This window comes from Choloepus didactylus, chromosome 11 (genome assembly GCF_015220235.1).
Source record: "Choloepus didactylus isolate mChoDid1 chromosome 11, mChoDid1.pri, whole genome shotgun sequence".
NCBI lineage: Eukaryota > Metazoa > Chordata > Mammalia > Pilosa > Megalonychidae > Choloepus > Choloepus didactylus.
Window position 1 is genome coordinate 64,578,440 of NC_051317.1, and position 27,862 is coordinate 64,606,301.

General features: G+C 38.2%; 1 protein-coding gene across 9 annotated transcripts in view; it reads right to left on the minus strand.

Annotated features, from left to right (window-relative positions):
* The window catches only part of CPLANE1 (ciliogenesis and planar polarity effector 1), a 254,183-nt gene that overhangs the window by 86,033 nt on the left and 140,288 nt on the right, over window positions 1-27,862 (minus strand). For 7 of the 9 annotated variants that reach the window (XM_037799359.1, XM_037799363.1, XM_037799361.1 and 4 more), the window contains 5 exons: window positions 24,925-25,157; window positions 24,586-24,673; window positions 21,722-21,886; window positions 7,526-7,556; window positions 6,897-7,028 (listed from right to left, as the gene is read on the minus strand). In XM_037799359.1, coding sequence (XP_037655287.1) covers window positions 6,897-7,028; window positions 7,526-7,556; window positions 21,722-21,886; window positions 24,586-24,673; window positions 24,925-25,157 — 649 coding nt within the window. The remainder of the gene's footprint in view (window positions 1-6,896; window positions 7,029-7,525; window positions 7,557-21,721; window positions 21,887-24,585; window positions 24,674-24,924; window positions 25,158-27,862) is intronic. The other 2 variants (XM_037799362.1, XR_005210980.1) reach the window with 2 other exon arrangements.

The window sequence follows — 27,862 nt, forward strand, 5'->3', positions numbered from 1 at the left end:
AACCTGGTTATAATTTTGCTTGAGAGTCTCCCCCTGAATACCTCTTTGTTGCTCAGATGTGGCCCTCTCTCTCTAGGTATGCCAACTTGGCAGGTTAAAACACAGCCCTCCCCCCTATGTGGGATCTGACACCCAGGGTTGTAAATCTTCCTGGCAACATGGGACATGATTCCTGGGGATGAATCTGGACCCTATATTGTCAGATTGAGAATGTCTTGACCAAAAGGGGGATGCGAAACGAAATAATGTTTCAGTGGCTGAGAGATTCTAAATGGAGTTGAGAGGTCATTCTGGTGGGCACTCTTACACACTAATAGATAAACCTTCTTAGGATTTAATGTCCTGGAATAACTAGAAGTAAACACCTGAAACTAACAAACTGCAACCCAGTAGCCTTGACTCTTGAAGATGTATGTATAACAACGTAGCTTACAAGGGGTGACTTGGGAAAGCCTTGTGGATCACATTCCCCTTTATCCAGTGTATGGATGGATGAATAGAAAAATGGGGACAAAAAGCTAAAGAAAAAATAGGGTGGGAGGAGGGGCGCGATGTGGGTGTTGTTTTTTTACTCATTTTTTAAAAATTCTTACCTTCACTTTTTCAAGTACAAGGAAAATGTTCAAAAAATAGATTGGGGTGATGAACAAACAACTATATGATGGTGGTGTGAGCAATTGATTGTACACTTTGGATGACCATGTGCTATGTGAATATATCTCAATAAAATTGAATATAAAAAAAGGGGGATACTATGAGTAACTGTATGTTAACAAATTAGATAACCCAGATGAATAGACAAATTCTTAGAAAAACACAAATTATCTACACTGACTCTAGACATAATGGAAGACCTCAACAGACTAATTACAAGTAAAGAGATTGAACCAGTAATCAAAAACTTTCAACAAAGAAAATCCCAGGACCAGATGGCTTCACATGTGAATTCTACCAAATCATTCCAAGAGTAATTAACACCATTCCTGCTGAAACTCTTCAAAAAAAAATTAAAGAGGAGGTCTTCACAGGTGAATTCTACCAATCATTCTAAGAATAATTAACACCATTCCTGCTCAAACTCTTCCAAAAAATTTAAGAGGAGGGAATACTAACCAGTTCATTCTATCAGGCAAAAATCACCCTAATACCAAAGCCAGATAAAGATATTACAAGAAAAAAAATTACAGACTGATCCAGTCTGCTAATGCTGCTGTTATGCAAAATACTAGAAACGGATTGGCTTTTATAAAGGGGATTTATTAAGTTAAAAATTTACAGTCTTAAGGCCATAAAAGTATCCAAACTAAGACAGCAGTAAGAAGACATCTTCACTGAAGAATGGCCAATGGCTTCCAGAACATCTGTTAGCTAGGAAGGCACATGGCTGGCATCTGCTGGTCCCTGGTTGTGTTTCAGCTCCTCTCTCTCAACTCCTGTGTGTCCTTCCTTATTTCTCCCAGGGCATTTCTTTCTAAGCATCTGGAGGTCCTCTCTTAGCTTCTCTGGGGCAAACTCTGGGCTTTATCTCTTTGCTTAGCATCTCCAAATGTCCTTCTGTTTGCATCTCCAAGCATCTCTGAGCATCTCTGTCAGCTCCCAAGCATCTCTGCAAAGGTCTCCCTTAGCTGCTTGCTCTGAACTCCTTCTGTCTGTGAGCTCTTTTATAGGACTCCAGTGATTTAATTAAGGCCCACCCTGAATGGGCCGGTTCCACATCTCCATGTAAATAATTTAATCAAATGTTTCTACCCTGTTCTAGTTTGCTAATGCTGCCAGAATGCAAAACACCAGAAATGGATTGGCCTTTATAAAGGGTGTTTATTTGGTTACACAGTTACAGTCTTAAGGCCATAAAGTGTCCAAAGTAACACATCAGCAATCGGGTACCTTCACTGGAGGATGGCCAATGGCGTCCGGAAAACCTCTGTTAGCTGGGAAGGCAAGTGGCTGGCTTTCTCCTGGGACATCCCTCTCTAGGCTGCAGCTGCTCTCCAAAATGTCACTCCCAGTTGCTCTTGGGCGTTTGTCCTCTCTTAGCTTCTCTGGAGCAAAAGTCTGCTAGTTCCAGTGTGCCCTTCAAACTGTCTCTCACCTGCAACTACTCTCTCAGCTTTCTGTGCATTCTTCAAAGTGTCCCTCTTGGCTATAGCTCCTCTTCAAAATGTCACTCTCAGCTGCACTCAATTCCTTCTGTTTGCCAGCTCATTTATGTGGCTCCAGTGATTTAATTTAGACCCACCTTGAATGGGTGGGGTAACACCTCCGTGGAAATTATCCAATCAGAGTCATCACCCACAGTTGGGTGGGGTGCATCTTCACGGAAACACTCAAAGAATTACAATCTAATCAACACTGACATGTCTGCCCACACAAGATTACATCAAAGATAATGGCATTTTGGGGGACATAATACATTCAAACCGGCACACACCCTAATCAACACAGTAATCAGTCTGCCCACACAAGACTGCACTAAAGAATATGGCTTTTGGGGGACATACTATATCCAAACCAGCACACAGACCTGATTTCTCTAATGAATATGGTTGCAACAATCCTCAACAAAACACTTCCAAATAGAATCCAACAGCACATTAAAAGAATTACACACCGTGTTAAGTGGATTTACTCCCAGGTATGCAAAGGTGGTTGTTCCACACAAAAAAATCAATTAATGTAATATACCACATGAATAAGTCGAAGGGGAATACCCACATGACCATCTTGATTGATGCAGAAAAGGCATTTAACAAAACTCATTCATCAACCAATGAATGAATTAACAAAATGTGGTATATACATATACAATGGAGTATTATTCAAGGAATAAGAAGGAATGAAATCCTGAAGCATGAGGCAACATAGATGAACCTTGAAAACATTATGTTGAGTGAAATAAGCCAGATACAAAAGGACAAATATTGTATGCTCTCACTGGTTTGAACTAATTATAATAAGCAAACTCATAGAGCTAGAATTTAGATTACAGGTTATCAGGAGATAGAATGGAGGAAGAGAATGGGGAGATAATGCTTAATTTGTGCAAAATTTCTATTTAGGTTGATTATAAAAGTTTGGAAATGGATAGTGGTGATGGGTAACACATTGTGGTGTAAGTAACAGTGCTGAATTATGTTCGTGAACATTGTTGAAAGGGGACTTTTGGGCCATGTATAATACTAGAAGGAAAGATAGAAGATAAAACATGGGACTGTATAACACAGTGAACCCTGCTGTGGACCATGACTCTGGTTAATAGTACAAAGAGAAGGATGCTGTTTCATGAATTGTAATAAATGAGCATCCCTATTACAAGGTGTTAATAATAAGGAAAATAATATGGGGCAAAATACACCTGTTTTTCTTTCATCAATTGTAACAAAGGTACCACACTAATGCAAAGTGTCAACAATAGCGGCGTATATGGAAACGCTGAATTTTTTACATGACTTTTATGTAAACCTACCACTTCTCTAATTAAAAGAAAAAAATAACAATTAAAAACAAAAACAAAAAAAAGCATTATGCTAAATGAAAGAAACCAGACAAAAATTACTACATATGGTATGATTCCATTTGTATAGAATGTAAATATAAATAAATCTATAGAGACAGAATTAGATTAGTGGTTATGTAGGGCTTGGGAATGATAGAGGGATTGAGAAGCGACTGCTAAGAGGTATGTGTTTTTTCTTCTTGGAGTAATGAAAATGCTCTAAAATTGATTGTGGTGATGAATGCACAACTCTGTAATTATATTAAAGGCCACTGACTGTACACTTTGGATGGAGTATATGGTAGGTGAATATATCTCAAAAAAACAGCTTTAAAAGAGAGAGAGAGAAGCATAGCATCCTCAGTGACAGAACAGATGGGCAGCCAATAAGGGTGCTCTTAACATCTACAATCAAAAATAGGGAAGAATGTTGGAACAGGAGGTTTAGAATGGTCGCCCCAATAAAAAGTCACAATCTCTTGCTGTTTCCCATCCCTGAGACAATTTTCAGACCTGGATTCCACTGACCATAGAAGTGGCCAGGTCTCTAGAAAAAAGACTCTAAAATACTTTGACAAGAACACACTTTTATGATTCTCCTAGTACTTCTCGCAAGGGGCCTACAATTCTCAGATAACTGTAGGCTATAAAAATGGGACTGCCAGAAATTTTAAGAACTTTTGGATGCAGGGCCTGAATGATATTAGGCTCTATCACTTCCCCATTTAATTTTCCAGTTTGGCCCCTGCAAATGAAACCAGATAGATGACTGCAGACCACTGTAGCCTTAACCAAGCAGTAGCCTTGATTGCAGCTGCTGTGCTGGATGACGTATTGTTCCTAGAGTAGATTAATAAGGCCTCAGGTATCTGGTATGTGGCCACTGATTTTGTGAATGTGTTCTTTTCCATTCTGATTTAAAAAGAAGATCAAAACTACTTTGTGTTCCTGTGGGACAGACAACATCCATTTACAGTTTTACCTCAGGGCTATGTTAACTGTCCTGCTGTCTGTCACAACATAATCTGAAGAGATCTGGACAGGCTGGCATCCCACAGAACATCGCACTGATCCATGATGACTCAGGGATCAGGCGCTTCAGTAAAGTTTTTAGATGTTCAGTGGTCAGGGAAATGCCAAAATATTCCCTCCAAAATAAAAAACGAACTGCTCCATTTTGCATCCCTTACCGAAAGGAAAGAAGCACAACACCTAGTAGGCCTCTTTGGGTTCTGGAAGCAACACATTCTATACCTAGGAATACTACTCCAGACTATATAATGGATGACACAAAAGACTGCCACTCTGAAGGGGGCCCAGTGCAGGAGCGCATTCTGCAGCAGCTTCAGCTGTAGTGCAAGCAACTTTGTCAACTGGGCCTCTTTACAAGGTTGGTCTTTGGCTAGTATCTGGGAACTTTGATTTCAGAAGGGTTCCCACCATTCTCAAAACTTTTAAGAGAGGCTCACACTGTTTGTACAAACAGTGTGGTTTACTCTGAACACCTGCTTTCCTTCCAAGAATCTTGACCTGCTCCCAATAAAAACCTTGGACACTGAGTAGTCTAATGAACTTCCCAGGTATACAACATTTCATACATATTGTCATAACTCATTGCTGGAAGAATTAAGCATGTCTTGTGTGGCTCCACAGCAAGAAACTTCTTGGAAGCTTTTTCCCCAGACTTCATACCATGCCCCTTTTCCCTTTGCTGATTTTGTATTGAACCATTTCACCATAATAAATTATAGCCATGAATACTACCCTGCGCTGAGTCCTGGGGTCCTCTGACACTGGGTCAGATCCACACTGGCATTGCAGTCTGGTGACTGTCTCCACCTCCTCTGGTTGCCTCTCCTTTTCCCTCACTGGCATTTCTCCAAACAAATCTCTTATGCTTCTAAATCCTATCTTGGCAACTTCTTCCTGAAGGACCTAAAACTAACCTGCCAATGAACATTACCAACTGAATATTCTCCTGGCACTCTACAACATATCTAAAACCACATTCTCTATCTTGGTAATTAAATTATCATCCTTTCAGTCATCCAAATTGAAAAACTATCATTCTCAACTCCTCTTGATAGTTTCCTGTATTTTTGTCCTGTTACCCTTCACTCTCCATTCCAATCCACCTAATCTCTAGATTAATGAAGTAAGTCTTCTGTCTAGCTCCCATTTCTAGTCTTCAAACCCTTTGCTGACTACCTCTTCTGCTTGCCAATACAGTGAACTCACTGAGTGCCTCTGGTCCCCAATCCTCAGCCAGCATTCCCAGTTAGCACCTCTCTCCCTCAGCAACCCACAAACTCCAGCCCTATTTAACTCCTTGCTCTTCACGGTCTACACACCTCTGCATATTATATTCCTTCTGCCTACAATATCCTTTCTTCCAGTTACCAGCCACATGAATTCCTATGGATCCTTTGAGATACAGCTCAAATACCATAACTGCTGAAGGTGCCTTCTTTGTCTGACTCTCTTCCCCTAAGCTTCTGTAGCATATAACTTGGTCTTATGTCATACTATGAATTCATAGTTCCTTCTCCATTCAAGGGTAGAAACCGTGTTTTATTTTTGTTCCAATTCTTGACACTTAATATAATATTGATGAAATATCCATAAAATGATCATAAACTTCAGAAAAAGAACAATACCTATATATATGATTGAAGGTAATCAAATGTGTTTTACAAAACAGAATAGGGTCTATATGCTCTCGATATAAGGTCATAACACAGAAGATAATTCCACTAATTAAATAAAAATTGTCTTTTATTCTTTTGTATACTATATCCAGGTAGCAGTCTTATAAATTCAATTATAATACATTGCCTTTTCATTGATGTGTTAAGTAGAATTGAACTAGGAAATAAAGAAGCATAGCTGACTATCTATAGGTTTGACAATTTTATATAAGCTAGCCAAGAAGCATATATGTATTTCAGGGAAGCATCAGTAGGAGAGTAAGCCTTCAATCTATGGGGAACCAGTTCCGGGCCAAGGAAGGGAAGCAAAGAAAAACATTTCAACTTTATGTTCCAAGGAAAAGCTATTTTAAATTAATTCCAAGGGTTAATATTTAGAGTACAATACAATGACTTTAAATCACTAATTACTTCTAAGAAGAAATAAAATTAAATTTATGTTGTGCCTAGAGTGATGAGACCTTGGAAAAACTCATAGGAGTGCTGTACTAGACAAATGAACTAGTCTACACACTGCTGGCGGAGGGGAAGAAATGACACATAAACATCACAAAATGAATTTATGAAGGAAAAAAATCTGTTCTGAGCTTACAATTTGTTTCATAAAAATCACATTAAAATATGGCCAATTTTGAACATTCTCAAAACATAATCATTTTAAATGGATTAAAAACCAAGTATTCAATGATTACCTGGATATAGTCTTAGCTTGTTGTTCAGTTAACCCAAGCTCTTCACTAGAAACTCCATCTTTTGTTATAAGGTCATCAATAATATCTGCAACATCAGTCAATCCAGTCATCTGGAGTGGATCTACTGAAACACTTAATTTGCAAATGCAATTTGAGAAATATAAGTCAGCATCTACAACTTAATTACATACAGAAAAATGCATGTTACCTCTAGGAGCATAAATGAATACAAAGAGATAAACATATTTACTCTTCCTTCTATTTCTGTAATTCCATTACCTCTCAGTGGAAAAGCCTAACTAACAATGACTGATGACTTGGTAGGTGCTCTAAAAAAAGCAAACATAGGACCACAGGTGAAAATCTCTACAGGGCTTGCCCATGGAATTTTAATACATATTTAGTAAAAACAAATGTAGACCACTGTAATCTAATAACCTGTGGAAAAACAATAAGAAACACAATTCTCAGTTTCTTAGAACACCCATTTCCAATGTAATTTATTATATTCCTTCAAACCAATAGAAGATTTGTGTAGTGTAGAATTTCACATATATATTACAACAAAATTTCTAGAAAACATAATTTATATCCAACTTTAAGTAAAATTGTGAACTAAGGGTATTTACCTCTCAAATAATCCATCACTGTTATCCATACCTTAAAAAAAGAAATATTATTATTAATAAAACTTTCAGTGTAGTTTTAAAAATTATTTACAACTATTAAATTGATTTAGAAATTATATAAGCAGAAACTGAAATATTTTTAAACCTCTAAAATTGGTTTTAAAATATATATGTTTAGAGGAGGCGGGACAAGATGGCGGACTGGTGAGCTGTATGTTTTAGTTACTCCTCCAGGAAAGTAGGTAGAAAGCCAGGAACTGCGTGGACTGGACACCACAGAGCAATCTGACTTTGGGCATACTTCATACAACACTCATGAAACTGTGGAACTGCTGAGATCAGCGAAATCTGTAAGTTTTTGCGGCCAGGGGACCCGCGCCCCTCCCTGCCAGGCTCAGTCCCGGGGGAGGAGGGGCTGTCAGCTCCGGGAAGGACAAGGGACAACTGCAGTGGCAGCCCTTATCAGAAACTCATTCTACTGATCCAAACTCCAACCATAGATAGACTGAGACCAGACACTAGAGAATCTGAGAGCAGCCAGCCCAGCAGAGAGGAGACAGGCATAGAAAAAAACAGCACGAAAAACTCCAAAATAAAAGCGGAGGATTTTTGGAGTTCTGGTGAACACAGAAAGGGGAAGGGCAGAGCTCAGGCCCTCAGGCTCGTATGCAAATCCCGAAGAAAATCTGATCTCTCTGCCCTGTGGAACTTTCCTTAATGGCCCTAATTGCTTTGTCTCTTAGCATTTCAATAACCCATTAGATCTCTGAGGAGGGCCCTTTGTTTTTTTTTTTAATACTTTTTTCTTTTTCTAAAACAATTACTCTAAGAAGCCCAATACAGAAAGCTTCAAAGACTTGCAATTTGGACAGGTCAAGACAAGAGCAGAACTAAGAGAGCTCTGAGACAAAAGGCAATAATCCAGTGGCTGAGAAATTTCACTAAACACCACAACTTCCCAAGAAAAGGGGGGTGTCTGCTCACAGCCATCATCCTGGTGGACAGGAAACACTCCTGCCCATCGCCAGCCCCATAGCCCAGACCTGCCCCACACAACGCAGTGTGACGGAAGTGCTTCAAATAACAGGCACAAACCACAAAACTGGGCGTGGACATTAGCCTTCCCTGCAACCTCAGCTGATTGTCCCAGAGTTGGGAAGGTGGAGCAGTGTGAATTAACAAAGCCCCATTCAGCCATCATCTCAGCAGACTGGGAGCCTCCCTACACAGCCCAGCAGCCCAGAACCGCGCTGGGGGGAAGGCACTCACTTGTGACATAGCAGAGTCATCCCTCAACACAGGACCAGGGGGTGCACGGCCCGGAAGAGGGACCCACTTGCAAGTCTCAGGAGCCATACGCCAATACCAAGGACTTGTGGGTCAGTGGCAGAGACAAACTGTGGCAGGACTGAACTGAAGGATTAGACTATTGCAGCAGCTTTAAAACTCCAGGATCACCAAGGAGATTTGATTGTTAGAGCCACCCCCCCTCCCTGACTGCCCAGAAACACGCCCCATATACAGGGCGGGCAACACCAACTACACACGCAAGCTTGGTACACCAATTGGACCCCACAAGATTCACTCCCCCACTCACCACAAAGGTAAAGCAGGGGAGAACTGGCTTGTGGAGAACAGGTGGCTCGTGGATGCCACCTGCTGGTTAGTTAGAGAAAGTGTACTCCACGAAGCTGTAGATCTGATAAATTAGAGATAAGGACTTCAATTGGTCTACACATCCTAAAAGAACCCTATCAAGTTCAGCAAATGCCAAGAGGCCAAAAACAACAGAAAATTATAAAGCATATGAAAAAACCAGACGATATGGATAACCCAAGCCCAAGCACCCAAATCAAAAGACCAGAAGAGACACAGCACCTAGAGCAGCTACTCAAAGAACTAAAGATGAACAATGAGACCATAGTACGGAATACAAAGGATATCAAGAAGACCCTAGAAGAGCATAAAGAAGACACTGCAAGACTAAATAAAAAAAATAGATGATCTTATGGAAATTAAAGGAACTGTTGACCAAATTACAAAGATTCTGGACACTCATACTACAAGACTAGAGGAAGATGAACAACAAATCAGTGACCTGGAAGATGACAGAATGGAAAATGAAAGCATAAAAGAAAGAATGGGGAAAAAAATTGAAAAATCGAAACGGACCTCAGGGATATGATAGATAACATAAAGCGTCCTAATATAAGACTCATTGGTGTTCCAGAAGGGGAAGAAAAGGGTAAAGGTCTAGGAAGAGTATTCAAAGAAATTGTTGGGGAAAACTTCCCAAATCTTCTAAACAACATAAATACACAAATCATAAATGCTCAGCGAACTCCAAATAGAATAAAACCAAACAAACACACTCCGAGACATATTCTGATCACACTGTCAAACACGGAATAGAAGGAGCAAGTTCTGAAAGCAGCAAGAGAAAAGCAATTCACCACATACAAAGGAAACAGCATAAGACTAAGTAGTGACTACTCAGCAGCCACCATGGAGGCGAGAAGGCAGTGGCATGATATATTTAAAATTCTGAGTGAGAAAAATTTCCAGCCAAGAATACTTTATCCAGCAAAGCTCTCCTTCAAATTTGAGGGAGAGCTTAAAATTTTCACAGACAAACAAATGCTGAGAGAATTTGCTAACAAGAGACCTTCCGTACTGGAGATACTAAAGGGAGCCCTACAGACAGAGAAACAAAGAAAGGACAGAGAAACTTGGAGAAAGGTTCAGTACTAAAGAGATTCGGTATGGGTACAATAAAGGATATTAATAGAGAGAGGGGAAAAATATATATGACAAACATAAACCAAAGGATAAGATGGCTGATTCAAGAAATGCCTTCACGGTTATAACGTTGAATGTAAATGGATTAAACTCCCCAATTAAAAGATATAGATTCACAGAATGGATCAAAAAAAATGAACCATCAATATGTTGCATACAAGAGACTCATCTTAGACACAGGGACACAAAGAAATTGAAAGTGAAAGGATGGAAAAAAATATTTCATGCAAGCTACAGCCAAAAGAAAGCAGGTGCAGCAATATTAATCTCAGATAAAATAGACTTTAAATGCAGGGATGTTTTGAGAGACAAAGAAGGCCACTACATACTAATATAAGGGGTAATTCAACAAGGAGAAATAACAATCATAAATGTCTATGCACTCAATCAAGGTGCCACAAAGTCCATGACAGAAACACTGGCAAAACTAAAGGAAGCAATTGATGTTTCCACAATAATTGTGGGAGACTTCAACACATCACTCTCTCCTATAGATAGATCAACCAGACAGAGGACCAATAAGGAAACTGAAAACCTAAACAATCTGATAAATGAATTAGATTTAACAGACATATACAGAACATTACATCCCAAATCACAAGGATATACATACTTTTCTAGTGCTCACGGAACTTTCTCCAGGATAGATCATATGCTGGGACATAAAACAAGCCTCAGTAAATTTAAAAAGATTGAAATTATTCAAAGCACATTCTCTGACCACAATGGAATACAATTAGAAGTCAATAACCATCAGAGACTTAGAAAATTCACAAATACCTGGAGGTTAAACAACACACTCCTAAACAATCGGTGGGTTAAAGAAGAAATAGCAAGAGAAATTGCTAAATATATAGAGACGAATGAAAATGAGAACACAACATACCAAAACCTATGGGATGCAGCAAAAGCAGTGCTGAGGGGGAAATTTATAGCACTAAACGCATATATTAAAAAGGAAGAAAGAGCCAAAATCAAAGAACTAATGGATCAACTGAAGAAGCTAGAAAATGAACAGCAAACCAATCCTAAACCAAGTACAAGAAAAGAAATAACAAGGATTAAAGCAGAAATAAATGACATAGAGAACAAAAAAACAATAGAGAGGATAAATATCACCAAAAGTTGGTTCTTTGAGAAGATCAGCAAGATTGACAAGCCCCTAGCTACACTGACAAAATCAAAAAGAGAGAAGACCCATATAAACAAAATAATGAATGAAAAAGGTGACATAACTGCAGATCCTGAAGAAATTAAAAAAATTATAAGAGGTTACTATGAACAACTGTATGGCAACAAACTGGATAATGCAGAGGAAATGGACAATTTCCTGGAAACATATGAACAACCTAGACTGACCAGAGAAGAAATAGAAGACCTCAATCTACCCATCACAAGCAAAGAGATCCAATCAGTCATCAAAAATCTTCCCACAAATAAATGCCCAGGGCCAGATGGCTTCACAGGGGAATTCTACCAAACTTTCCAGAAAGAACGGACACCAATCTTACTCAAACTCTTTCAAAACATTGAAGAAAATGGAATACTACCTAACTCATTTTATGAAGCTAACATCAATCTAATACCAAAACCAGGCAAAGACGCTACAAAAAAGGAAACGTACCGGCCAATCTCCCTAATGAATATAGATGCAAAAATCCTCAACAAAATACTTGCAAATCGAATCCAAAGACACATTAAAAAAATCATACACCATGACCAAGTGGGATTTATTCCAGGCATGCAAGGATGGTTCATCATAAGAAAATCAATCAATGTATTACAACACATTAACAAGTCAAAAGGGAAAAATCAAATGATCATGTCAATAGATGCTGAAAAAGCATTTGACAAAATCCAGCATCCCTTTTTGATAAAAACACTTCAAAAGGTAGGAATTGAAGGAAACTTCCTCAACATGATAAAGAGCATATATGAAAAACCCACAGCCAGCATAGTACTCAATGGTGAAAGACTGAAAGCCTTCCCTCTAAGATCAGGAACAAGACAAGGATGCCCGCTGTCACCACTGTTATTCAACATTGTGCTGGAAGTGCTAGCCAGGGCAATCCGGCAAGACAAAGAAATAAAGGGCATCCAAATTGGAAAAGAAGAAGTAAAACTGTCATTGTTTGCAGATGATATGATCTTATATCTGGAAAACCCTGATAAATCGACGATACAGCTACTAGAGCTAAAAAACAAATTTAGCAAAGTAGCGGGATACAAGATTAATGCACATAAGTCAGTAATGTTTCTATATGCTAGAAATGAACAAACTGAAGAGACAGTCAAGAAAAAGATACCATTTTCAATAGCAACTAAAAAAATCAAGTACCTAGGAATAAACTTAACCAAAGATGTAAAAGACCTATACAAAGAAAACTACATAACTCTGCTAAAAGAAATAGAAGGGGACCTTAAAAGATGGAAAAATATTCCATGTTCATGGATAGGAAGGCTAAATGTCATTAAGATGTCAATTCTACCCAAACTCATCTACAGTTTCAATGCAATCCCAATCAAAATTCCAACAACCTACTTTGCAGACTTGGAAAAGCTAGTTATCAAATTTATTTGGAAAGGGAAGATGCCTCGAATTGCTAAAGACACTCTAAAAAAGAAAAACGAAGTGGGAGGACTTACACTCCCTGACTTTGAAGCTTATTATAAAGCCACAGTTGCCAAAACAGCATGGTACTGGCACAAAGATAGACATATAGATCAATGGAATCGAATTGAGAATTCAGAGATAGACCCTCAGATCTATGGCCGACTGATCTTTTCATATGCTTTATAATTTTCTGTTGTTTTTGGCCTCGTGGCATTTGCTGAACTTGATAGGGTTCTTTTAGGGTTTGTAGACCAGTTGAAGTCCTTATCTCTAATTTCTCAGATCTACAGCTTCGTGGAGTACACTTTCTCTAACTAACCAGCAGGTGGCGTCCACGAGCCACCTGTTCTCCACAAGCCAGATCTCCCCTGCTTAGCCTTTTTGGTGAGTGGGGGAGTGAGTCTTGTGGGGCCCAATTGGTGTACCAAGCTTGCGTGTGTAGTTGGTGTTGCCTGCCCTGTATGTGGGGCGTGTTTCTGGGCAGTCGGGGAGGGGGGGTGGCCCTAACAATCAAATCTCCCTGATGATCCTAGAGTTTTAAAGCTGCTGCAATAGTCTAATCCTTCAGTTCAGTCCTGCCACAGTTTGTCTCTGCCACTGACCCACAAGTCTTTGGTATTGGCGTATGGCTCCTGAGACTTGCAAGTGGGCCCCTCTTCCAGGCTGTGCACCCCGGGTCCTCTGTTGAGGGATGACTGTGCTATGTCACAGGTGAGTGCCGTCCCCCCAGGGCAGTTCTGGGCTGCTGGGCTGTGTTGGGAGGCTCCCAGTCTGCTCAAATGATGGCTGGATGGGGCTCTGTTAATTCACACTGCTCCCCCTTCCAAGCTCTGGGACATTCAGCTGAGGTTGCAGGGAAGGCTAATGTCCACGCCCAGTTTTGTGGTGTGTGCCTGTTATTTGAAGCACTTCCGTCACACTGGGTTGTCTGGGGCAGCTCTGGGCTATGGGGCTGGCGATGGGCAGGAGTGTTTCCTGTCCACCAGGATGGTGGCTGTGAGCGGACACCCCCCTTTTCTTGGGAAGTTGTGTTGTTTAGTGAATTTTCTCAGCCACTGGAATATTGCCTTTTGTCTCAGAGCTCTCTTAGTTCTGCTCTTGACTTGACGTGCCCAAATTTCAATTCTTTGAAGCTTTCTGTATTGAGCTTCTTAGAGTAATTGTTTTAGAAAAAGCAAAAAGGATTTAAAAAAAAAAAAAAAAAAACGGCCCTCCTCAGAGATCTAATGGGTTATTGAAATGCTAATAGACAAAGCAACCAGGGCCATTAAGGAAAGGTGCAGAGGGCAGAGAGATCAGCTTTGCTTCGGGATTTGCATATGCGCCTCAAGGCCTGATCTCCGCCCTTCCCCTTTCTGTGTTCACCAGAACTCGAAAAATCCTCTGCTTTTATTTTGGAGTTTTTCGTGTTGTTTTTTTTCTATGTCTGTCTCCTCTCTGCTGGGCTGGCTGCTCTCAGAGTCTCTGGTGTCTGGTCTCAGTCTATCTATGGTTGGAGTTTGAATCAGTAGAATGAGTTTCCGATAAGAGCAGCCACTGCAATTCTCCCTTCTCCTTCCCGGAGCTGACAGCCCCTCCTCCCCCGGGACTGAGCCTGGCAGGGAGGGGCAGGGGTCCCCTGGCCGCAAAAACTTACAGATTTCGCTGATCTCAGCAGTTCCACGTTTTCATGAGTGTTGTATGAAGTATGCCCAAAGACAGATTGCTCTGTGGTGTCCAGTCCACGCAGTTCCTGGCTTTTTACCTACTTTCCTGGAGGAGTAACTAAAACATACAGCTCACCAGTCTGCCATCTTGCCCCGCCCTCCTCCCGACTGATCTTTGATAAGGCCCCCAAAGTCACTGAACTGAGTCATAATGGTCTATTCAACAAATGGGGCTGGGAGAGTTGGATATCCATATCCAAAAGAATGAAAGAGGACCCCTACCTCACACCCTACACAAAAATTAACTCAAAATGGACCAAAGATCTCAATATAAAAGAAAATACCATAAAACTCCTAGAAGATAATGTAGGAAAACATCTTCAAGACCTTGTATTAGGCGGCCACTTCCTAGACTTTACACCCAAAGCACAAGCAACAAAAGAAAAGATAGATAAATGGGAACTCCTCAAGCTTAGAAGTTTCTGCACCTCAAAGGAATTTCTCAACAAGGTAAAGAGGCAGCCAACTCAATGGGAAAAAATTTTTGGAAACCATGTATCTGACAAAAGACTAATATCTTGCATATATAAAGAAATCCTACAACTCAATGACAATAGTAGACAGCCCAATTATAAAATGGGCAAAAGATATGAAAAGACAGTTCTCTGAAGAGGAAATACAAATGGCCAAGAAACACATGAAAAAATGTTCAGCTTCACTAGCTATTAGAGAGATGCAAATTAAGACCACAATGAGATACCATCTAACACCTATTAGAGTGGCTGCCATTAAACAAACAGGAAACTACAAATGCTGGAGGGGATGTGGAGAAATTGGAACTCTTATTCATTGTTGGTGGGACTGTATAATGGTTCAGCCACTCTGGAAGTCAGTCTGGCAGTTCCTTAGAAAACTAGAAATAGAGTTACCATTCAATCCAGCGATTGCACTTCTCGGTATATACCCGGAAGATCAGAAAGCAGTGACACGAACAGATATCTGCACGCCAATGTTCATAGCAGCATTATTCACAATTGCCAAGAGATGGAAACAACCCAAATGTCCTTCAACAGATGAGTGGATAAATAAAATGTGGTATATACACACGATGGAATACTACACTGCAGTAAGAAGCAACGACCTTGTGAAACATATGACAACATGGATGAACCTTGAAGACATAATGCTGAGCGAAATAAGCCAGGCACAAAAAGAGACATATTATATGCTACCACTAATGTGAACTTTGAAAAATGTAAAACGAATCGTTTATAATGTAGAATGTAGGGGAACTAGCAGTAGAGAGCAATTAAGGAAGGGGGAACAATAATCCAAGAAGAACAGATATGCTATTTAACGTTCTGGGGATGCCCAGGAATGACTATGGTCTGTTAATTTCTGATGGATATAGTAGGAGCAAGTTCACAGAAATGTTGCTGTGTTATATAACTTTCTTGGGGTAAAGTAGGAACAGATTGGAAGTAAAGCAGTTATCTTAGGTTAGTTGTCTTTTTCTTACTTCCTTGTTATGGTCTCTTTGAAATGTTCTTTTATTGTATGTTTTTCTTTTTTATTTTATTTTATTTTATTTTTTTTCCATACAGTTGATTTAAAAAGGAAAAAAAGGTTAAAAAAAAAAAAAAAAACAAGGAAAAAAATATGTAGTGCCCCCTTGAGGAGCCTGTGGAGAATGCAGGGGTATTGGCCTACCCCACCTCCATGGTTGCTAACATGACCATAGACATAGGGAACTGGTGGTTTGATGGGTTGAGCCCTCTACCGTAGGTTTTACCCTTGGGAAGACGGTTGCTGCAAAGGAGAGGCTAGGCCTCCCTATAATTGTGCCTAAGAGCCTCCTCCCAAATGCCTCTTTGTTGCTCAGATGTGGCCCTCTCTCTCTAGCTAAGCCAACTTGAAAGGTGAAATCACTGCCCTCCCCCCTACGTGGGATCAGACACCCAGGGGAGTGAATCTCTCTGGCAACGTGGAATATGACTCCCGGCGAGGAATGTAGACCTGGCATCGTGGGACAGAGAACATCTTCTTGACCAAAAGGGGGATGTGAAAGGAAATGAAATAAGCTTCAGTAGCAGAGAGATTCCAAAAGGAACTGAGAGGTCACTCTGGTGGGCACTCTTACGCACAATTTAGACAACCCTTTTTAGGTTCTAAAGAATTGGGGTAGCTGGTGGTGGAGACCTGAAACTATCAAACTACAACCCAGAACCCATGAATCTCAAAGACAATTGTATAAAAATGTAGCTTATGAGGGGTGACAATGGGATTGGGAAAGCCATAAGGACCACACTCCACTTTGTCTAGTTTATGGATGGATGAGTAGAAAAATAGGGGAAGGAAACAAACAAACAAACAGACAAAGGTACCCAGTGTTCTTTTTCACTTCAATTGCTCTTTTTCACTTTAATTATTATACTTATTATTTGTGTGTGTGTGCTAATGAAGGTGTCAGGGATTGATTTAGGTGATGAATGTACAACTAGGTAATGGTACTGTGAACAATCGAATGTACGATTTGTTTTGTATGACTGTGTGGTATGTGAATATATCTCAATAAAATGAAGATAAAAAAAGAAAAGAAAAAAAATATATATATATGTATAGCATATTTATCCTCCTCTTGAATAAGCTATTTGGTAGTGAATACTGTACACATTTTAACATTACTCTAAAGCACTCTGGATAATAAACTTCAGGAGGGACAACCTTTCTTTGCTTAGTTCACAGTTTAGAACACTGTAGTGCAATTTATGACAACAACAAACAAACAAAAAACAACAGATAAAGCCTGTGGTGATCTGAAGGTAATAAATTTGTGAAAATATCTCATTTCAATCCAAGAATCATTTACTTGGAAGAAGCTGACATAAAGAATAATTATTAAGTTGTGTCTAATACTAAATACATGTTTTTCAAGCAAAACACTGTTTTCAATTTTCTGTATGTTTAAATCTCAAGAAAATTGAGTTTAATATAGGGAAAAGTGCTCTAACATCTCCTTTCAAAAACAATGTCCTTGTTAAGATTTTTTAGACTAAGATAAAACCAACCTGTCTCTTAAGACTTACACATTCACATCTGTTTAATATTAAATAAATCTGCTCTATTAAGAACGTTTTTCTTTTAATTTATTAATCCTTAAATTTATGATTTTACATTATCTTTGTTAGCAGTCTAGTATTTGTGAGTTCTTAATAGCAATTAACTAAATTTAACTAAGGGGGAAATACTTTATATAAATCTAAAATTACAGTAATAGTACCCATACTAGCTCTTATAACCTTTTGTTCATGAAGTAAAGGAAACTACTTAGAAAAGAGAGAGTACATTAAAAAGATACATCCTTTCAGTGCTTTCGTGGCCCCTACTGGCTTATTCCGAAAAAAGCGTGTGAGTTGCCTTCCAGTACTGGCTAAGCTGCAAGACTTACCCAAACTGCATAATAGGAAGTAGGTGAGATTTGCCAAAGATAGTGCCCTCTCAGGTTAAAGGCTGAGGTGACAGTCATCAAACACAGATGAACAAGTTGCCCTCCTTCTGCAGTTAGTGTGGTTAGACCATGACCATTACACCCACAAACCTAGGCAAATATAATACTTCCCAATCACTATGGCTAAAAGAGAATTTTTTTTTTGAACTCCAGAGCACTTTGATAACAAATCAATTGAACTTTCTTCCTAAATAGCTTCATGTTTAGAAATAAACTATTTTACATAATAGAATTTAATGCCTTTGGTCCCTTTCAAAGATCATCCTCAATTTGGTTATTATAAAGAAAAGCCTCAACTACTGAAAGAAAAAAATGATAGTGGTGAAAGTATATAACAACCATATATAAAAGGTGTTACTACTAAGAAATGAAACTGATTTCTTATAAGCAGGAAAATGTTACATCAAAATAAATATCTTTAAAAGTAGTTAAACAGGGAGATTCTATCCTTACTCCATTTTAAAGCCATTTTTGAACTCTTCCTTTGGGACTCCCTTCATAGTCAATTTACTAAACACAGGTAGATAGCCTTCTTTACTTGCTAACCAGGATTCGTTATTGTTAACTCAAACAGTGAACCTCAGCCTGATCACCTACTTCATGTACCAGAAATGCCTCTGAATTTTAGCTGTTACCAAAATTAAATTCTTCCTCTGTGGATAAATAATTGACACTATTAAGAATACTCAGAAGAATCTGCTAAGAAATGAAAGTCAATTTCAAAAGAGAAAAGGGAAACTTAATTTTGAGTATGAGAAGCAAGAGAATAAACATTCAGCTTCCCAGAATGCCAACTTTGGAGAACAACAAGTCTATTAGGATATCTAAAATCTGTGCTTTGCTTAAAAGTAACAATTCGGTTTCTTTTTTTAACTTATAATCATACATTGATTACTAGAGAAAAACATTTTAATTTATCCATCTTTATATGTGTTATGCTATTTATTAACATTTCTCCTATTTGTTTGCATCTTTAATTTGAGAAGCTATTACAATATTGAATGAATCATCTCCTTAACCTGGTTCCTTCAATTTCTCTTTTTCCACTATCTTCTTTCCTTCTGCCTTCATCAACACTGAAGAGTTTGTACATCTCCCCATAATGAAATAATTTTTGCCTTCACTTCCCTTCTGTTATCTCATTTCCTTTCTTTGTTTTACTTCAGAAACCCTGGTAAGTAGCCTATACTTAGAGCTTTTTGAACATACTTTTGTCCCCAGCCTGCCTTCTCTATTCTTGTAGCAACAATGAAAGTTCTCAAAGTCTTTGGAATTCAGTCTTGACTTTCTGGTGGCACATGGAACTGTCAGCCACTTCCTCCTTGCAAATCTCTTCTCCAGATTCTGCTTATTTGTCTCCCTCACAGGGGAAGCTCCCCTTCCTTGCTCTCTAATGGGTGATAATGTAACAAAGAATTTGGTCCTGCCCAGAGAGAGGTCTGGCCTTTGCCCTCAGCTTCTGGGAGGTAATCTATGTCACACCTGATAGAAGAATACTTGCTTAGGGTGGGGGCTGCTGCATGGGATCATTGGGTGGGGCCAGCCATGATAGTCAAGTAGGGGGCTGGCCACTCCAGAAAGATCAACCATGTGATTCTGGGTTATAAATTCAACCACCTGGGCAAATCAATCAATCAATCAATCATGCCTACATAATGAAGCCCCATTAAAAACTCTAGACACCAAAGCTCATACAAGTTTCCCTGGTTTCCAGTATTCCGGGTGTACTGTCACACACTGATGCTGGGAGGATAATGTGTCCTGATTCCACAGGAGAGTACAATAGAAGCTTCACATTTCTATCTTTGGCTTATTTTAATCTGTATCCTCTCCTTGTAATAAACTGTAACTATGAGTATAATAGATATCAGTGAGTTCTATGAGTCCTTCTAGCAAATTATTGAACCTGAGGATGGTTTTGGAAACTCCCCCAAACTTGCAGTTGGTGTCACAAGTGAGAGTGGTGGTATATATGTTACCACAATAAAAATTAAAAAAAAAAAAAAAAAAAAAAATTGAAGAAGTGAGGGTGGTCTTCTATGCAAAACTATGCCTTCAACCTTTGCAGTTTGGCTGATTCTAGGCAGTGACATTTCACAAGGCTGGTTCTTGGCTTTTTGCCCTTCTTCATTTTTTTTTTTTTTTCCAGACAACAGACTTAACTATGTAATTCAATAAAAAGCTCTTACATTTCTTTTCAAGCCTACACCTAGTATCCAAGCACCATTTCCATGTCTAAAATTCTATGCTGGATATGACCACTCATATATGCTAGCATCATTTTAATCTGTTAAATTTGGTCTCAAAGTGCTCTAGAGTTTGACATCAGACCTAGTCACATGACTAGCTCTCAGAGTCTGGCAATGCTAAAAAGTCATTCATTTTCTTCCTCTTTTATGCATCTAGTAACTGAGTACTGTAAGTTACTTATTCAGAATGTCTCTTGTATCCATCTGTTCCTTTTTCTTTCCCACAATAACCAAGCCTTCATTATTTCAAAGGTGAAATTAATTTAATAGCTTAATAATTGCTTCATGCCTTCATTCTAGTCTCCTCCAAACTGTCTCATTTTTCTTTTCTGCTCAGAATTCCCCAGTGATTCCCAGGTGTAAAACAGAGTATAAACTTCTCAGATGCAATTAAAACTCTCTACAACCTAGCCCCATGAATGCTGTTTAATCTCATTTGCCAATTTTCCCCCATAGGAGAGAAGATAATTCCCAATGACCAAGAACCTACAGGAATCAAACAGGTTTTCAGATAAAAGCTTTATATATGATATTCAAATTTCACAACAACTCTGTGAAATGGAAATTATTATCCTCTTATGTTGATGACTAAAATTCAAACAGAATCTAGGAAGAATGTAGAAAGAAATTACAAGATTTCAAAACTAGCTTCTTAAAACTTTTATTTATGTGACAGCAATGCCATTTAAAAATAGCATTTTTTACTGCTTATATTTTTTTAGTAAAAAAGTAAAACACAAAGGAAAATCCTCATTATTGACCATAAATGTCTGAGGATCAAAAAATATTTCCAAGCCACTGTCAATGGTTTAAATGTTTTATTCAATATACCCTATTATTCAATGGCAAAGTATAGTCATTGGGACTAATGAATAACATTTTTAATTGCTAGCTCTAAATGAAATGGAATCTATAGTGGCACTAAACTTTAAGTCTAAACTATCTCAAATGTAAAATGAAGATAATAATGGTAGATATCTCCCAGGTCAGCCTTAAACAAAGGCCAATACATATGAAACACTGCAACAATGCCTGGCACATGGGAGAGGCTCAATAAATGACAGACATCATTGTGTTTTCAAACTGAAGCTCAAAGTTTGCAAAATGGTACAGAGTTTGGATTTTTTAATTTTAGTAAAAATGAAATATTACAGCAATTTCAGTTTCATGTTAAATATGATGCATAGTTACAGTATATCTTAGGAAGAAGACAGATGACAGTTTTTTCAGTGTGAATGGAGCAATTTTTAAATTCCCTTCCCTTGAAATTAATAAATACTGCAAAAAGGCTTCACAAACCACAGATATATTCCCAGTAAATGCCCCAGTAACATTATAATAGAAAATAAAAATATAAATGAAATAAGTGAAGAACAATACCAAAAGAAGTAGTACGCTGATCACTGGAAAGGCTGACAACTGAGTCAGCAGAAGGAAACACACAGGCCTTCTGAGGAGGATGACTGTCTATTGCAGAAAAGTCAGCTTCTGAATTCCCCACTTTGATACTTTGATCTTCCTTATCCACATGAGTCAGGAAAGACACTGATCCAGAGTATATATTACAATGAAAATAAAATAGTGGAGAAAAAAAAATCATGTGGATAGATACGTCAATTAACAGTTTCACATGGCAACATTGATATATTAGAAGTTTGCAACATATTTTGATAGCTTTCTACTGTATAATAAATTATTAAGAAATTTAAAATTAAAACTCTTCAATATTAAAAAACAATTAAATTTATTGCAGATTGAGCTAAAGAGGACAGGCTCACACTCTGGCATAAAAACACAAAAATGCTAAATTTAAAAAAACAGTTTAATATACAACCAAGCCCTCTAAATGGAGCAAAACCCTAGTGCTAGAAAAGGAAAAAAAAAAAAAACAAAAAAAAAACAACCTCAAAGCTAGAGTAATAATTGGATAATGATGTTGAGACAGCCCACAGAGGAACAAGAGGTATGATTTTTGCAGATTGCAGTGAGGGGAACTGAGCTAACTACATATAGCCTAAAGCTTTGAAGGACAGCTCTGTCAGAAAATGGGGACAACAAAAACTCTGCCCCTGAGAAGGAGCAAAGAAATTTTCCATCTGCCTGGAGAGTGGGTGGTAAGTTCATAAGTCAACTCAGAGAAATCAAAACCCTAGCCTTGCCATGAGTAGGTGTGGGGACTGAATTTATGCTATCTCTAGCACAGCAACACTAAGCCAAAAAATTTACATAAAAACCTGTCCAAAACCTTTTTTTTTTGTTTCAACGACAGCAAGAAGTAAATGCAAAACCACTCCAAAGACAAACATACACAACCCAACAGAACTCCTGCTAAAAATAAGCCCATGATAAAAAAATTACGAACACATGAAACAACAACCAACCCTGAAAGTAAGTCAGTCTGCAGATTCAACAATTGAGAATTACGAGCACAATGAAATAAAATAATCTGAAAGGGTATAAAATGTGACTACAATTACCAAATAGATAAAAAAAAAAAAAAAAAAGGAAGACAAACCATAATAAAAGAACAGGACAATACATAAAAAGAACATATAGATTTGAAAAGGAAATAAACGGAACTTCTAGAAATCAAAAATGTAGTCACCAAAATCAAAATCCTAATGAATAAGTGAAACAGCAAAGAAGACACAACAAAAGAGATAATTAGTAAACTAAAAGACAGACCTGAGGAAATCACTCTGAGTACATCATTGAGAGATAAAGAGTTGGAAATTATGAAGGAGTGGTTAAAAGAAATAGGGGAGAGGACCCTGGGACCCTACCTCACAGACTCCCCTCCCTCAATCCCTGCCTGGCCACTGCCCTTTCCCTCCTACTGCAGCAGGGCTTCCACCAACCCCCTTGGAGTCTTGTCCTTCTTGCTCCATGACCCAAGAATTTCTTGAATTGTGTCATTCTGTTTGTCTTGATTTTTGCTGGAGGATGTGGTATGGAATCATTCTGGGTGTTAAGACACTGTTGTCAGTACTTCCAACACTCCTACTATTGCTTCTGCTACTTCTACTACTTTTTCATTTTTGAAAAAACTTTTTATTTTGAAATACTTTCAAACTTAGAGGACAGTTACAAAAATAATACAAACCCCATATGGAGAACTCCAGCATATCCCTACCCCCTGACCCCCATATACCCAGATCCACCAATTTTCACATTTTACCACATTTGCCATATCATTTTATCTATCCATTTCTGAACACTTGAGTGTAGGCTGCATACAACCTACTCCTTGAACACTTAATACTGCCATGTAAATTTCCTATGAACAAGGATGCTCACTTATGTAAACACCTTAAGTTCAATGTGACCCACTAGTTTAACCTGTCGACAAATCACACAGCTTCTACAAAGCTTACAGTCTATACTCCAATTTTTTCATGTGTCCCATTAATGTCCTTTTGAGCCTTTTCTGCTCTATTATTAGATTTCATCAAGGATCATGTATTGCATTTAACTGTCATTGTCTCTTTAGGTGCTCTTTCCTTTCCTTTTTTTTTTTTTTTTTTTTAATTGTGGGAACATACATCTCAACCACTCCCAAGCATACCGTTCAGTGGGATTAATCACATATACTATGTTGAAACTTCACCACCTCCACCACCTTCCATTACTAAAACTTTCCTATCTCCCCAAACAGAAACTCTACACCCATTAGCAAAGCGTGGTTTTAAAAAAAGAATAATTAAATTGCTGGCAAGAATGAATGAGTGAGAGAACCTAGATATAAACTGTAGGAACAATAGAAATTAAAAACGTAACTATCCTAATTTCATTTTTTCAATAAGAAATGAAGAACTTGATACTTTACTGCTGCCTGGCCATTTAACCAGAATTGCATACTCTGACTTGGCTGATAACCATGCATCTGCTCAGCAATCTCAGCACAAAGCTTTGTATAATTCTCAGCAATATGTGACCAGTGACTCTAGACCACAGAAATTAAGATCCAGCCCACACTGCCCCATTCTAGTATAAAAGCCAGAGGTTATACACAGCATTGGATTCTCAGGAAAAAAAAAAAAAAAGAAAAAAGAAAAAAGGCCTTGAGATGGGACCAGTCACATAGATTATGACAAAAATAATCCTAATCTAATAATTTGGGGTTAATGACTGCAGCTCACATATGAAAACTAATTCCTAGTTCTAGCACTCCAAAAGGCAATGCTTATTTTTTCACGTCAACCAGAGCAAAGCTTCAGTCTGCCCCCTTACTGACTCCCACAAACCTTCTTCAGAAATGCTAATTGTTTTTGAAGCCAATGCTTTATCCAATTCAGGGCCAGGAGACAACTCAATGTGATCCACTGGTTTAACCTGTTGAAAAACCACACAACAAAACAACAACTATAAATTTTATACTTTGTTACTTTCAAAATATTGTGAACAATTTTATGTAAGTTTTAAATATTTGCATTAACTAAACAAATGAAAGAATGGGATTAAATTCAACATGAGCTAAACATTAGGAATTAATAAAATGGGAAGAAATTTTTAATTATTTGTATGTAGCTTAACTGATTTAACTTTTTAAAAGGCTCAGGAAAATGAACACAATGGAGACTTACCATTTCATGCCTGGGGAAATCGTGCTGAATATTTTCAGCAATGTTCTGTATTGCTAACAGCTGTTCATCAATTTTCTGAAGCTTAGAGGTAAGATGCTCTAGTCGGCAAGCTGCAGGGCTTGGTGCAGGAGATGCAGCAGAGACATCCTGCAGTAGTTTCCACGACAGATGATCTTCTGCAGGTTCTGGTTTTGTGTTCCGTTCTTTGAATTGGAACTCTGGCTTTGGCAGATCTAAATGTTATTAATAATAGCAAAATTGGAATTGATTATAATTAAGGAAAAAGTAGATCTGATGAACTCATTTTTTTTTTTTGATGATTTCATTTTAAGGCAAATTGCATTCCTTCCAAATCAGTTTTAATTTAATAAACTTGAAAATTCCATTTCAGCCTCTTGACTTCTGAGATTTGTCTTTGTTGTGAGATAAGAGTACATAACAATATTATTGTTACCACATAGCTTCAAATACAAGGCAGTTTTTCCACATACTACAAAATATACTTCATCAAAAAGCAACCTTAATATTTTTATGGTGTTTTAAAACTACTTGAAAACCAGCAATGTCATACAGTAAAAGCTAGCCAATGTAGGCTATTACTACCTTTATGTGGGATCTCAAGCAAACATTAAATATCCCAAGACAAATTTTGTCACCAATATCAAAGCCAATGACTCTCCCTACTCTTAATCTCAGTTTCCTACTTTAATCACTTCCAAGTATAGAATTCAATAGGGTTAATTACAATCACAATGTTATGCTACCATCACCACCATCCATCACCAAAACTTTTCCACCACTCAGTCGATTCTCATCTCCTCCTGTGGCTTCTGGGTCACCTCCTTCCTGTATGACTCCTCCTTCTTAGTCTTCTTGGCCTCTTCTTCCTCTATCAACCCCTCTTACCCACCAGTATTTCCTAGGGTACCAGCCTCAGCTCACTTCTTTTCTCACTCTATTTATTTTCCCTTCGTTATGTCATTGATGCACAAATGACTCCCAAATCTATACAGCATTCTTTTTGAGCTCCAGCGCTTTATATCCATCTGTATGCCCTGGACATCCCATTTAGTTTGTCCTATAAGCCTATTAAACTGAACTCTTCTCTTCTGCGTCTTCCAACTTGTTCCCTCTTCCTTATTCCTCATCTGACTGAACAGCACTATGATTTCCCCAGTTTCCCAAGGTTCCTGTCTTTCCTTCATATTCAAAGTGACACCAAATATTGATGGGGCTACCTCCTAAATATCTCCTCCATTTCTACTACAACTGCTTAGCTGAAGACTTCACAATAGACGGAAGTCAAATGGTATTACTACCTCAAATTTATTTCACTTTTATCTAGTCCATTTTCCACACAGGCCCTAAAGAGACCTTTGAAAAACACAAATCTAATCTTGTTCCTTTCAAACCTGAAATTCTTCAGGGTTTCTCCAGTGCCTTCACTTTAAAAATCCAAATGCCTTATTATGACAATGACATATATAATCTTTGCTCTGTCTATATCTAAAGTTTCATCTCTTGCTATTCCTTAAAAAACAAAACAAATAAAATATATATATACTCCATTGCTTCCAAGCATAATCAACTTTAATTTTCTCAAACTCAGCAGATTCCATCAAAGCTCTCAGTCTTTACACAACATATTCTCTGTCTGAATGCCCTTTCTCTGGCTAATTCTTACTTTCCTTTAAGAATCCATTTAGCTGTCCCTCCCCTAAATGGCCCTAGTACTGCCTGAAATGGATTAGATGGTCTCCCTGTATAAGCCAATAATATCATCCATAATGCCATCACAGCACTTACCATGCCATATCATAATCATCTCTTTGTTTTCCTTCTCCCCCATAGGCATGCCCCATAGGCAGAAGCTGGTATTATTCTCTCCTTTAGCCCTAACTTAGTATTTACTAAATGAAGAGCCAGTCAAATGAAGATTATGATATCTGCCATACCTAGCTACTAGAGGTTTTGTGGCGATCAAACTATATGACAAAGTGCTCTGAAAAATATGAATTGTTAAACAAATACGCTTATTATATTTCAGTCCCAGTCTGAGATGAGGTGAACCGTTCTGTGAGAAGACAATGGCAAATTCCAAAGTTAGAAATGGCAGTTATATAATCTTTCTCTACCTTTATTTGGCTCTACCTTTTTTCGCTTGAATCTCACAGTACTTTACCATCTATTTCTGCTTCTTAGCAGCCTAAAGAGTCTCTCTTAATTATCCTCATGAAAGAAGTAGAATTTGGTACACACAAATTTCAAGTAGAAAATATAGCAAATGAAATGGACAAGCTCAAATTCCAGAACAGTTTAGACTTATAATAAAACTTTCCTTTCTCAGAGAACCTGCCTCAGTCCCACTCACTAACAGAGAAAGTCACCTAGGAGGGTTAAACACTGAGTTCCATTCACCTTTCAGTGCTTTCTGTGGGCCCAGAGAAGCTGTGCTTGGTATTACTGATGCTCTTCCTATTGGGAGATGGTTTCTAAAACAGGAAGCCACTTTCATTCAAAGGAGTGAGCATGTCTCACTAAACAGGAATTTTTTCTGTTTATTTTTTTTTCTTGTTTTAAATATTTAAGACCCTGCCCCTCCCTTCTCCCAGTCTTGTACTACACAGATCCCACTTAACTCTAATATCTGATTATATTTTGAGTTTTTAAAATATATTAGGTGTCATGACTGACACCTAATATAAAACTTCTCCCTTTAAATTGGCATTTTTAAGTTCTTTTCTTTCATAAGAGTAGAAGGGTCCACTGACATATCTTCTTGACCAGGCAGTCTCCACAGAGAAGGATCCCCCAAATTGTTGATTATTGACCTGATCTCATTGATTAAGAAAATTAACCTGTAGTTATGGTCATTTGAAATTCTGACTCAAAATACTCAAGAGTCTCAGGGAGATGGGTCTGGTTCCAGTTTGCCAGA